The following is a 12,718-nucleotide window of genomic DNA, read 5'->3' on the forward strand; positions in this document are numbered from 1 at the left end:
AGCGTCGAGGAATTAACGCGGCCCGTTATTCAAGCACGTCCACGGGAAATCCGATTAATATCGTCGTAAATACAGAACGCTTAGACGTATAAAGAGGCGAGGCGTTAGATTGTTTAAGTTTGCAGCGGCGTCGCCTCGTTGGGCCCGCGAGGAGCTCAGCCCTTATCTCGGCCGGCCGCAGACCTCGACGTTACCCGGCTGACACCTCGCCCACGCAACTTTCCAGCCAGTTAATACGTTCGCGAGCGAGGTGCATTACTTGTCGTCGCAATTAGCGCGGACCAAGCATCCTGGCCGACCGACACTCCGTGGAAACTTCAATTAAATCGCGTATCCCTTCGCTGTTTCCTCTAGGTCCTCTAGCCTCCTCCGTATCCACAGGACGCGGTATATACGGGAGAGTGAAGGGAGACAGAGAAAGAGCTAACGAGTTGGCGAAGGAAAAAGGAAAGGAACGTTCCTCTTACTCTCCGTGGCGTTCGTTCAACTCCGTTTCTGTTTCCTTTTCATTCCGGAAAAACAAACTGTCGGTATTTTAACGATACGCGAATGATTTACGTGGCCGCCACGGCGAAGCACGAGGAAGAGAGCGATTTTTCGAATCCAGACCACCCCGGCAAGCCGCGGAGATGGAGGCAGGCCCGTGGATGCGAGGAAATCACTTTAGCTGATTGAAACGAGGCTGAAATGCCGCAGTTACTTCGAAAAGTTGACCCAAGGTTTTTGGAATTTCCCTCCTGTGGACACGCGCGCACGTTCTACGTCTTTTTCCCTCTATTTTCCCCCATTTTTTCCTATTTCTTTGTTCTCTACTCCACGAGGGTTGATTCGCGGCCTGCCCGTACAAAGACGCGTCGCTACGCGGTTTTACGTGCGCGAGATTTTTTCCAAGAATCCGTGATAATGCCTAAGAAAATGTATCTAGGTAATAAAGTTTTTTAATTAGCGAATGGGTAATTAATTTAGCTACGAATTTAAAAATCCGACTCCGCAGGGGGAGCGAGTACACGTCGCTTCAGTCTCCTAGATTTACGCGCAACCTAGATTCTCCTTTGCAACGTTGGTACAAAAAATTCGGAAAGTTTTTTCCCCCCTAATAAATCTCAAACATCGTCTGTGATATTTAACTCCTGAAATATTAGCACGCACGGTTCAAGTATTTCGCATGCCGCTCGTAATTTATCACGTTCATGCTTCTCGGTTTATTAAAAATTGCGAGAACTCTGTATTTTCCTGCCACTCACCAGTATAGTCGTCACGATGAACGTCTTGTTCTGAAGATTCTCCACGATTTGAGTGTACTCCTCGTTGTAGCTCCTCGTGAAGTTTATCCCCGTTGTGCTGTTCCAGGTGCCGATCTTCTTTAACCCCTCCTTGTTGTTCAGCTCGATGATGTCCAGGATAAAGTCCGAGCGAAATCCTTGGTGATCGAACTTGATGATGCCTGTCAGGCCCGTCATCTCCACCTGTAATCAGACGTGCAACGATTTTTAAAATGAACGAAAGAATTTTCATTTAAAATTATTATTTTCACTCGAAGTCTCCTTAAAGCAAATTAACGAAATTAAGAATTCTCTTCTTTGGAAGAAGGGAATACCAGACCACTGAAATGGTCTATTAAAAGAACTATTATTTATTATAACAGTCAACTTTTTCTATCTTCACTCACCTCGTTGCAAGTAACGCCATGCCCTACGAGTTAAATTCCGATGCCACGTGCCACAACCACAGCAACGCGAGAGGTCGGTCACACGTCGAGTCATATCGTCCGAACACGACGAAGAATAACACGCAACTGAGACAGGAAAATACCTCCGGAAATGAAACACGTGCCTGTCCGCCTGTCGATGTTTACGTTAGGACCTAGCTACCCATGCCTCGCGCAACGTGACACTCGTGTTTGGGCACAGTAGTCACGACCTCCACGTCATCGACGATTTGCCAACAGACTCGACACCTCTCCTCATCACCCCGTACTCCCTCACCCCTATACTTCTCTCGAAATTACCACGCCAGTCGCGTTCCCCAAAAATTCATTTCCCTGTACTCGTGTATACGCGTCTAACGAGTCTTCCTCTTTGAAAGTCCACTAATTTTACTACCCTGCCAATCCATATTCCACCCCTTTGCGACCAGTGCATTCTACCACCTAGCAGGGTAGACGGTGTTCAATATTTACAAGCGGTTGCAATTCGAAACGTTGAAGCGGAGACGGCTGGCTGATCGAGCGGGTGCAATATGAACCGCACGTTTGCTTAACTGGGCTACCAGACGTAATTAAACACGAAATTCTCGGTGACTAGTTCTAATCAGCGACCGGCTAACCCACCCCTGTGATTAAACGTCGCCAGAAATCATCGTGCCGAACCAACACCCCTCGGAATCCAAGCTTTCGTCCCATTTTTTTCCACTACGAGCAGCCGGGTTCGAACCGGAATTTCCCGGTGACTGATCGGAAAAATGATCTCTGTCCTGCTCGCGCGAATCGTCCCCTTGTTCCGGGCCTGATCGAGTCGCCGGAAATTCGGCTATGCAGTGGAGCAGCCGTAGGAAAATTAGCGGTAGGATGCCATTACCCGCGTAATTACCAGGTCAACGTCGATACGAATTTTCGGCGTCAAATTGCATCCTGGCTGTGTTTCCGGCTGCGAAACGCCAGTTCTCGGTTACGCGACTCGTAATTAGCGGGATCGAAGGCCGCGACTGGGTGGCACACAGGTGGACCAAGCGGCGAGAAGCGTTTTTCTGTCCGGCCGAAAGTCATTATCGTTTCGGAGCGAAATTCGCATGGCTACGCCGGTGTTTCGTCGATGGTAACGCTAACGGCAGACATCGTTAGCGGGTGCAAATATTATAGAAACAAAGGAAAATACAAAAATTTGTACACGCGAAGGACGAGAGATACGGCTATCGTGACTCGTTATTGGCTCGGCTGATTTTTCAGGTAATCGGATTTTCTATTTACGTTGCTAATTGTCGCTGTGTCCTGTGTACCCCGTTTCATACTTTATCGTTTCATTGTCCTTTTTATTCGCCAGAATAATAGCGGTTTCATCCCATTATTTTCTCGAAATCTCGCGCGAAATAGATTTAACGTGCACGCCCAATTATTCGTATCGGTAATACGAATCGAAAAGGGGAGGAAACAGCGTAAAGTTGGTTCGTTACACGATTGGATTCGTACGTTCGGTGTCCCTTTGAGCGACAAATATTTTTCGATCTGCATTTTATCACGTGCCAATTAAAACTGCTTGTTAGACAGCGGCTTCGAAACTTTAACCTTCGTTATCCCGAAACCGGAAGCGCTCGTGATCCTCTCGAGACTGAATCGCGCTAAAGAAGAGAAGTTAACTTGCTCCATCGAGAAGTTAAGATACCGATCCTTTCAAACGACTGCAGCGCGAAATTAGACGATATTCAAAACGCTCGGCAACACGTTCGCGTAATCGTTTAAGCGCATTCGCCGAATGCTCGTTTCTCAGGCTCGTCTTTTCGGCTCGGGTCATTAATATCTCTACTCATCTTCAGAACTGGGCAATCCGTCTTCTAATGAACAAACCTTGGCTGCTCCTAATCACCTACACGAAGGTATTTTAATTATTCAATCTTCGTGAAACTCGTTTAGAATGGTTAATAGCAGCATCCAGCTCGTTAACGAACGCCTGATTATCATTCAGACCGTGATGTTAAAATTTAATGTTTACACCAGTCGATCTCGATACGAGCATCGTTACATGCGAGCAAACGATCGACAGATGTACAGAGACCGCGATAACATCGAAGTTTGCTCTAGAAATATCGGGAACGAAATTTGAAGAATAATGAGAACATAATGAGAACAAGGATTGATTGGGTGAGCATATAACGAGAACAAAGATTTCTCTCGAGTCGGACAGCTCAATTTCCAATGCAACAGTGTCGTCGAATTTTCAAAGTAGGTGACACCCGGAACGTTGAAAACGATTCTCTCCAAACGATCCTTCGTTCTGCCAACATTCCGGAGCTAAATCTCGATACTCTGCCATTTCGATAGCCCAAAAGGAGCAGTCGTGGTCTGCCTGTTATTAATAATCCTGCCAGCCATTCCCTTGGAACGAGTCCACCGTCTGGGACTGCAGGTTACCCAGGTGGACTTAGAGCCGTCACGACCGTCACGGGCGTGACGAAGGATTCACGGTGGCAAAACCGCGAGCCACAATTTGTCAACGGGAGAGACGTCTTCGTTTAACCCTGGTGGCAACTTCTCATTGTTCGACGGGACAATCGCGAAGAGTGGAAGGTGCGATTCTCTCTATTCGCTGTCATAGTTGCCGCGGATCGGACGCGTTTGCACATGGCCGGTACTCGTGGCGCTCGTTAATAAGCGGCGAATCCGGACGGGAGGGACAGTGCGATTAAGCATATCGTTATAATGGCTTATTACGTTGGCCGGACAGCCGATCGATGCCCATAATTCCGCGAAATTAATTTGCCCCTACTGCGTGATACGTTCCCGATAAACCTACTCGCCTATGCGTATCTGCCTCTGCGACTACCACCATCCCGTGCTCTTTATCCGCGTCCGCAGAGACAGAAACACCGCAACCGGCTGCAAGATGCACATCGATAACGGAACATTGTCGCGGCGGTTAGGTTTTTGTCGCGGTCAGCCAGCTTCCCGAACGTTTGCGCCACCGACAAACCTCCAATTACCGACCGTGCAATTAGGCCGGCTTGCACGCGACACTGTCAGCCTGCTTTGCATATTTCCCGCCAATACCGCCATTTTTATCGCTGCTACCCGGTAACCGTCTCGATCCAGCTGCCAGAGTGCTCCGCGTCCGCTCGCGCAGGCAGTATGGCAATTTTTTGGCAGCACTCGCGAGGATGTCGCGCTTGGCTGAGTGTAGATGGAGAGGACGATAGCGGAGAACGCGGCGGTTACTGTGTTAGGTTGATAAATATGTACGAGGTATCGGAGTGGGTCGCATTGGTAAATTGCTGGAAGATTTTTCGAGTTTGCGATGTGGTTTGTGTTGTCGAACCTCGGTTTGCTCGTCGAATTTTTATCGCAAGATTTCACAGTACACGAGGATAATCTTGTTTTAAGAGCTGTGTACAATGGCGTCCATTTAAATGTCGAAACTGCGTTTGAATAAAAAGGTACCGAGGTTAGCTGAAAGTGGGAAAGCTTTATTCTAGAGCACCTTACAGATGGCCGAGGATCAACCTGTCTCCCACGAGAAATCTTCGTCCTCTGCGAAAATACGAGACACGAGATTAATGAATCGACCGGTGATAAATTCCAAGCAGAAGATGAATTTAAGGGATAATTTGCACGAATGCGGATTATTACGTTGTAATATAGAATCAAATCGTCCGATTTTGACAGGTCAAAAGGTGTTCCGCGAATCCAAGAGTGGATGTAGCTGTTCGAAGTGGATTTCTGCGAAACCCACGATGAGGAGAGGAAAAAATTGCCGCATCTTCGAAAGCAGCAGGTTAACTTTCTTTTCCCTTTGGCAATTACGTCACAGGCCGTCCGTTCCCATCGGAACGTCGTGTTCCCGACGTCATCGTGACGGGAACGTCGTTTCCTGATCGTTCGACTCGTTTTCAATTGGAGCTTTTCCAGCGATATCGCGATAGGATTAAGGCTGCAATGGAATTTTTCCCCTTTTGTCGTGACGTCGTATACCGGCTCTTTGAACATCTATCTCGCGAACAATCGTGGGAATACACGGTAGGTTCTTCCCCCGGAGTGGAACACGCGGAATAAGATTTTCACACGTCGAAGTAAACGTACTGCGGTATTAATCCTCGATCGCGAAGTCTTCCTGCTCTGTTACGCATTTTTAACTCGCCTTATTAGCAACTTCATTTTACCCTGTTACCTTGCGTTTATTTCATTATTAATTTCATTGTTGATCACGAGTGCGTAATTACGCCTCCGCCTACCCTACTTGCACTTCCCCTGATTACCTTTCAACTTTTAATTAAATTCGAATTTATCTATTCCCTCCATTATATTTTTTTAAATTATACGAGTTCGCCCGATACTCGGCGCAACTGATCGATCCTCCGTTGATTAATTTGCGCATAATTATTCGGGTTATTAAAAATTTCCGCAAAGTTCGTTCGCGTCCCACACGAGACGAAGTCGCGGATCGGTAGATCGCTATCGATCCACGATACGATCGATAAGCTGCGAAGTATAATTTACGATATTGGAACCGAGGTACTCACGATTTTCATGTAGTTTATGAGGGAATATCCATGGGGCCAGGTGTCGGTGGACTCGCAGGACAGCGGCTTGATGTCGATCTGTTGGGACGTATCCAAATCGTGCAGTGCTTTCGCAAACAGGTGCACGGCGTCGTACATCAGCGACGTTTCAGTCTGGAATATTCACAGTCGAAAACCAAATGTTTCACTCTCGTGTCGGTCCATAAATTTTTCCAACAAATTCCCCGGCAAATTTATACAGCACCCATCCAAATCTAATCCAATTTTTTATCGCAAAACAGTTCTGCTCCCGCGTGAAGGTACTTCATCGCGTTTAGTCGCGTTACGAAGAAGCATGGCTGTATCGAAATTAAACGAGGAAAAAGAAAGGGAGAATGAAAAAGAGAAAAGAAAATGAATCATCCCGAATGCTTCTGCGATTACGCTATAAATCCACGCTTCCACTTCTCCGGCGTTTAAACTTCTCGAATTGCGATCAAAACCTTTCGTGGATACCATTCACGCGAACGTCGTTGCTTGTATCGTGTCTACGCGTTTTTCCCGTCCCAGACAGGCAATATCTTCGCGGGACTTTACGGGACACGGTTCCGCAGCCATTTACCGGGAAACCAGACCTGTTCCGCGCGCGTGTGGTACCGCGAGATTGCTCGTCGCATAGTTAAGGTGAAATTAAGTAATCCAGTTAACATGGAAACTCAATACCGATACTTCTTTTTCCGCGATCTTGATTCAATTTGCATACGGCGCAATCAATCAGACTTAGCCCCGGACGCGAGATAACGCGGGACGCGGGGGGGAAATTTAAAAATGTCAGGAGCGATAATTAACGGGGAATTGCCGCGTAAATGTCTCGGCAAGTTCGATAGATGTAACGATAACGGCGCGATATTGTTGTACCATAGATACAGATAACGCGTAGGCAACCGTTCCGTGGGATCGTTATTTCCTGTTTATTAAATAATTTACGCGCGAGAAGCATCAAAGCACTGTGATTAATAATTACACAGCCGTAAACGGTGGGTCGAGATTGCTCGTCTATATCTTGCCGCGGAATTAAAAGACCCGGTTAACTTGCAAAACTCTCTTTGCGAGGATCTCTGCCGAGATCTTCCGCAAATTCATTTGAATTCATAATGCCGGGCAATTCTTAACATGACGATCCGGAGAATTTAATTTCGCCATTCTTCTCCCTTTTCGAGCGAGATTTTTCCCGAGTGCTCGTAAATAAAGCGACATTTCATGCAAGTTTAAATAATAATTCGCCTCCGTCTTACCTTTATGTAGGTGAGGTTGTTCTGCTCCGCGTGTGCATGAAACAGATATTCGTTACTCCATAAGAGAAGATGATATAGAATAATAATAAAGTGCGCGCGGCGGGGAAAAATGATTATTACATATCACGCCTCGCGATCAGAATGAGATTCCAAGGTTAAGCAGACGATGAGGATCGAATAAAGGAAATGGTAAATAAATGGCAAACTTCTCCCTTTGCATGCTACAAAGAGACGTACATATGTACGTGCTATCTTTATCTACGGGATAACTTTTAAACGGCGAATTACACGGCGAACCTTCCGATCTCGAAATTGCATCGAAATTGCACGTTCAGCACCGGGAGGCGCATACTTAAATGAAAATCTTAGACGCGAAATTAGCCAGTTGGTTTTGCTCGCCTTATCGGTCGGCAGGTAGGAATACCGTCGTTCGCGATTGATCGTGGCGTCGCAAATAAACGGTTGTCGACATTTCTTTGCTGCACACGCCAGCAGAAATTAATTGTCGCCCGGTGTGGCGCCTGGTCGCGAGGAAAATGCGGCAAATGAAAACATCCACGTGCCGCGATGGGAAATGATCACGAATCCAGGCGTGAGCACCGGCGACGAGGTGTAACAGGCGTTTCCTATCTATACTTACAGTTGTCGATAGCAACACGCGCGTACCAATTTATCCGTAATGCAACGGATACATTGATCATTTGTCACGTGCACGCGATCATAGTTAATTAGCGCGATTTTGTTAAGTTCACGCCATGCTGCCGCTGGCAGCCGGCTCAACGCGAAAATCCAGAAACCATGTCTTTATCGTCGCGTTCATGCTGCATTTACGCTCGATCCGCACGGATCGTGCGATTAATGCGGCAGAAACGACGATCGAGCAATTTTCTACGAAATTCGCGTTTTCTCGTGAAACGAATTCTATCGCGACTGCGAACATGTACGATTCATAGATCGATTAATTAATCGACTCGATCATGATTCTCGCTTATCCCTCTCCCACATCTAGGAGCTCTAAATAAAACAGAGGAATATTGAATTAATATTACCCCTCTGATTAAATTTTACCTAAAATTTGCTCTTCCAGGCTTGCCTCCAATTACAATCGTATCGACGTGCATATATTTATATTCTAATTAACGGCACGATATAATTGTTCCGTGGCACAGGGGGTGGTACTTCGAATATTATTTTCGATCTTTCAGTCGCACGGTTACTGCTCCATTTTTCCACTACTCGGTACAGAGAATTCGAAATTGGTGGAAACGTCGGAATAAAGAAATTGACGAAAACGGCGTAACGTTCTTACAGATATAGCAAGGTGGTTCCAGTGTCGGAGATCACGGGGTTCTTTGTGTCGATCGTATCGACATCGCGCAAAGGACGCGCAGTGGCCAGAGCTCGTAAAAGAAATTCGCGTAACGGTTCGGGGGCAAATTGAATTTCGCGGGACAGAATGTGGTTCGTGCAGAGAACGCAGAACGGCGAAAGGGCTGCGAATCGCAGGAGCTTCCGCGAACCGTACGATGAAAAGGAAATTTCGATGGATTTTAGCGAAACAACGCATGCACGGAAGGCACGCGTGGTTATTATCGAATTCCGGTGAAAATTTCTGCCCACGTGCACCGCGTTACACGGCTACTTACAGGACTTTGTTTTCTTTTTCATTCGTGTTCCTTTGATAAATTTCCGGCGAATACGTGACCCCAGTTCCATCCACGATTTTCATATCGATTCAACGTTCTCGTAAAGGAATGAAAAAAAAAAAAAAAAAAATGAACGAGGAAAAATTGTCGAGCCTATTCCTTCTAGATGAAGGAGAACCTTCTCTAGAGGAGAAGGTGGGAATATGGACTGGGGAAACTTAAAATTCGACGCGCAAGGCGTGAAGAAAGAACCCGTTCCTTGCCCACTGGGTGCGACAGTGATTTTCCTATCGATTCGACGTTCCCGTAAAGGAAAAGAAAGAGATAAAAGAAAGAAGAACGTCACGAGACACTCATCCCCGTCAAAAATAGTTGCATGTGCGCCCAGAAAACGCGACATTTCTCCCTTCATCCGGCGCGACGCTGAGGCCTGCTGGAGCCGGTTGCTAAGCAAGCCTTGCCCCCTTCTAGCCGCGAGATCTCTCCTCTTTCGACGCTCCTAAGATCGGTCACGTACCATCATTTACTCACATCCGCTCAATTTTCCCGCATCCATGTGCACGCGTATTTACATACTCGTCGCCGCTCGCCTAGCCGGCGACTCGTACGGAATCGCTAATGCGGCCCGCGTCAGCCTCCGTGCCCCCTTCCGCCCCGATCCTCTTCGTCCTTTCCTCCTTCTGCTCCAGTTCCGTTCACGGTCTTTCTCCGTTTCACGACTAACAACTTTCTGTTACCGTGTAATTGAGCTGAATTACGGCGTACAATAAACGCGATTTCGTATTCGTCGAACCGTTCGCTACTCTCCGCCGGCGGGGGCCCCCTGTTCCACTGCCGCTCGCGCGTCGCTGAATTCGAGAGGTCTTTTTGCTCCTCTGCCGGATTTTTTCTCTTTAGCAGCGCAGGGAGAAGCCGCGAGACAATCGGCGAGGCTCTAGCGAAATAAATCGGGTTAATTGTACGCAGGGAGAATACAAAATTCTTCGGCTACCGCGACTTCTCTGCGACTACTACCCCCTGTCTCGTTGTCGCGGAACTCCGGCGCGTTCCGTGGCAACTTCTTCCGATGTTCGATGAATAAATCAGTTCGGTTATGAAACGCCGTTGCAGCAGTTCGTCCGCGGGCTTCCACTCGAATATCTCTCTCCGCGACTTGTCCCGAAGGAACGCGGCGTTCCTGGTCGCAATAATGGATGAGCTGCCGGCCGGAGGAAATTATTCTCTCCTCTTCTCGCGCCTTAAAAGTGTATCGATGCTCGATTAACTCTCGTCGACGTCGGTGTCAACGGTTCTCCTCGGTTCCGCGTTTGCATCGTCGAATTTTTCTCTCGAAGACGCGACGAGTCCGGAACACCGATTGGATTTTACCTTAAGGAGCCTCGCGCTTTGTACGTCGCCGCGAGAAGGGTCTTTTTATCGCGCACTTACGGCCGCGTGCAGCAATCGATTCCTTCCGAAGCTCTGCTCGCCGTGTTCGAGGGACGAGCTTCGAGAGGAGGGCACGGGGTATTATTTCGTGGAAACGTTGTCTCTCGCGAGCGGCCACGGACGGCCGAATTTAACGAAGTCGCGACGAAAAAGTGCACCCTCAAGTGCACCCATCGGTGGCTGGCTTCCGCGGGGTCGTTTCCTTCGCGTTATGAACGGGTCAGGGATCAAACAAGCGTGCCTCCTAGGGGAAAGAAATGAATGGAGGGTATAGGAAAGGCAGAAAGGCCGTAGGTAAAAAGATATAAAGCTCGGCAACCTTAGAATGCCCCCGGGGTGCCTTCCAACGGTTCGAGCCTCCATTATTTAACCCCTCTTTCTCTCTTTCTCCCTTTCTCTCCGGACCGCTGATCCCGTTCAATTGTTTGCGTTTTCATAGGTGAACCTGTGATCTTATTTTCTGCCTTTCCATCCGCCCCTCGCTAGGCCTCAGCTTATCTGGAGGGTGCCTCTCCGACGTCACTCCGCGTATCCCCGGAATATTCCATCGATTCCGGCGAATCTCTTAATCGAGAAAATTCGATAAAGGTTCGATAAAGATCGAAAATTTTATCGCGAGATTATTTCCGCTGTTCTTCGCGCTTGATTGTATATTTATCGATAATCAAATAACCCGGAACACGCAGAGGATTAAACGTATTTAATCCAAGGATCCTGGAAACCAACTTCAATCTCATATTACATCTGGGGCTCTAAATCCGAGGTGCAGGCTCCCTCGGATTTCTTCTGCCACTACTTACGATCCGAAATCGCAGGATTGCGGGCGTTTCATCAAATTCGCTCGTATCCCGGACTCGCCACACGACGTCCATCGGCAAAAAAGTTGCCGCAAAGTTCGCGCGAACGTGCGAGAGCGTCGATGCAATTTAACCTTTTTAAGGGGGGCGAAAGCTGGCGTCGGTCGCGGCAGATGTTGCTTCCCACGAGATGGCCGAACGTCCAGATTCGCTGCTCAACTTTTCCGCGGTTGATGCCGTGCCAGATGCGCGCAATGATATAATCTGCTTCCGTGATGCCGGCTCACGAACTGCTCGAAGAACTACCAATTAGGGACGTAACTTTGGTCCCGAACATGTTTGGATTGCTCAGCGTTTACGTTCGTCCCGGAATCGGGTATGACAAAAATTTTAACGACCTGGATGGAACATGTAAGAGACGATATGGCAAATGGAACATTATCCTGCAGGAATTCTCGAATTTCGAAAATTCGGTACGGTTTCAAATTTCAGATTTAACAAGGTAATAACGCCATGTCCGATTACGTGCTCCATGTTCGTACGTATTTGGATCATTTTCAAAGTTACTAATTTACCTGTATTACAACTCAATACGAGGCTCGTTAGTAGATACGATTTTGAAGCTTTGTATCCCACTGTTTGATACTAATATTAGTAAATCGGTCAAAATGTTTTCGGCTTTTTCGATTTTCCGATATGAAATATATAATTCTAATTCCTCGTTTCGCAAACGCTTTTATTAGTTACGGTACAAATTTATTTTCACGAAATTGCAACGAAAAATATTTTCATCCAGCGATAAAATACCCTGTATCTTTCTCGTTTTATTCTATCGAGGCTTCATCCACTGATGACCGTTGACAAGAGACGAAGGAAGGTATACTATGACAGAGCAAATACAGCAACGATTCGCGAAAAATTGATAAATTGTTCAATTTATCGTTAATAACGGTATATTCGGATTCGGGTTTATCGAAATAATTGAAAGAATTAATAAAGTATCGGCTGTTTCGGTGGAAAAGTAATTATCGGTTGAATCGGCAATGATCGGAAATTTTCGGGTGAAGTTCGATCGCTGACTGTATAAAGATCATGCGGTCACCTAGAAGCTCTTTTACCGGTACCTAGAGACTCCTGGACCAGGATGGATCTTCACTGGAGCTGGTTAGTGGTGCCAAGGGGGTGGCCAGTGGTCAACGGTGAGTGGTCAATGCTCAGTATCTTATATACTTATATACACGTGTATCTATGTATATTTCTTTCCTTTCCTAATATCGCTAGATTTTCAAATCATCCTTGGACTCATCCTTTGTCTTCGTACTCTAATTTCTGTTTCCCCATTTCCCTC

General features: G+C 47.1%; 1 protein-coding gene across 4 annotated transcripts in view; it reads right to left on the minus strand.

Moving 5' to 3' along the window:
- Positions 1–12,718, minus strand: part of KaiR1D (Kainate-type ionotropic glutamate receptor subunit 1D) — a 176,564-nt gene that overhangs the window by 17,623 nt on the left and 146,223 nt on the right. For 3 of the 4 annotated variants that reach the window (XM_017897759.1, XM_017897786.1, XM_017897777.1), the window contains 3 exons: positions 7,500–7,520; positions 6,226–6,378; positions 1,245–1,466 (listed from right to left, as the gene is read on the minus strand). In XM_017897759.1, coding sequence (XP_017753248.1) covers positions 1,245–1,466; positions 6,226–6,378; positions 7,500–7,520 — 396 coding nt within the window. The remainder of the gene's footprint in view (positions 1–1,244; positions 1,467–6,225; positions 6,379–7,499; positions 7,521–12,718) is intronic. The other variant, XM_017897769.1, reaches the window with a different exon arrangement.

This window comes from Eufriesea mexicana, unplaced genomic scaffold (assembly GCF_001483705.2).
Source record: "Eufriesea mexicana isolate 0111107269 unplaced genomic scaffold, ASM148370v2 scaffold474474897, whole genome shotgun sequence".
Taxonomy (NCBI): Eukaryota; Metazoa; Arthropoda; class Insecta; order Hymenoptera; family Apidae; genus Eufriesea; species Eufriesea mexicana.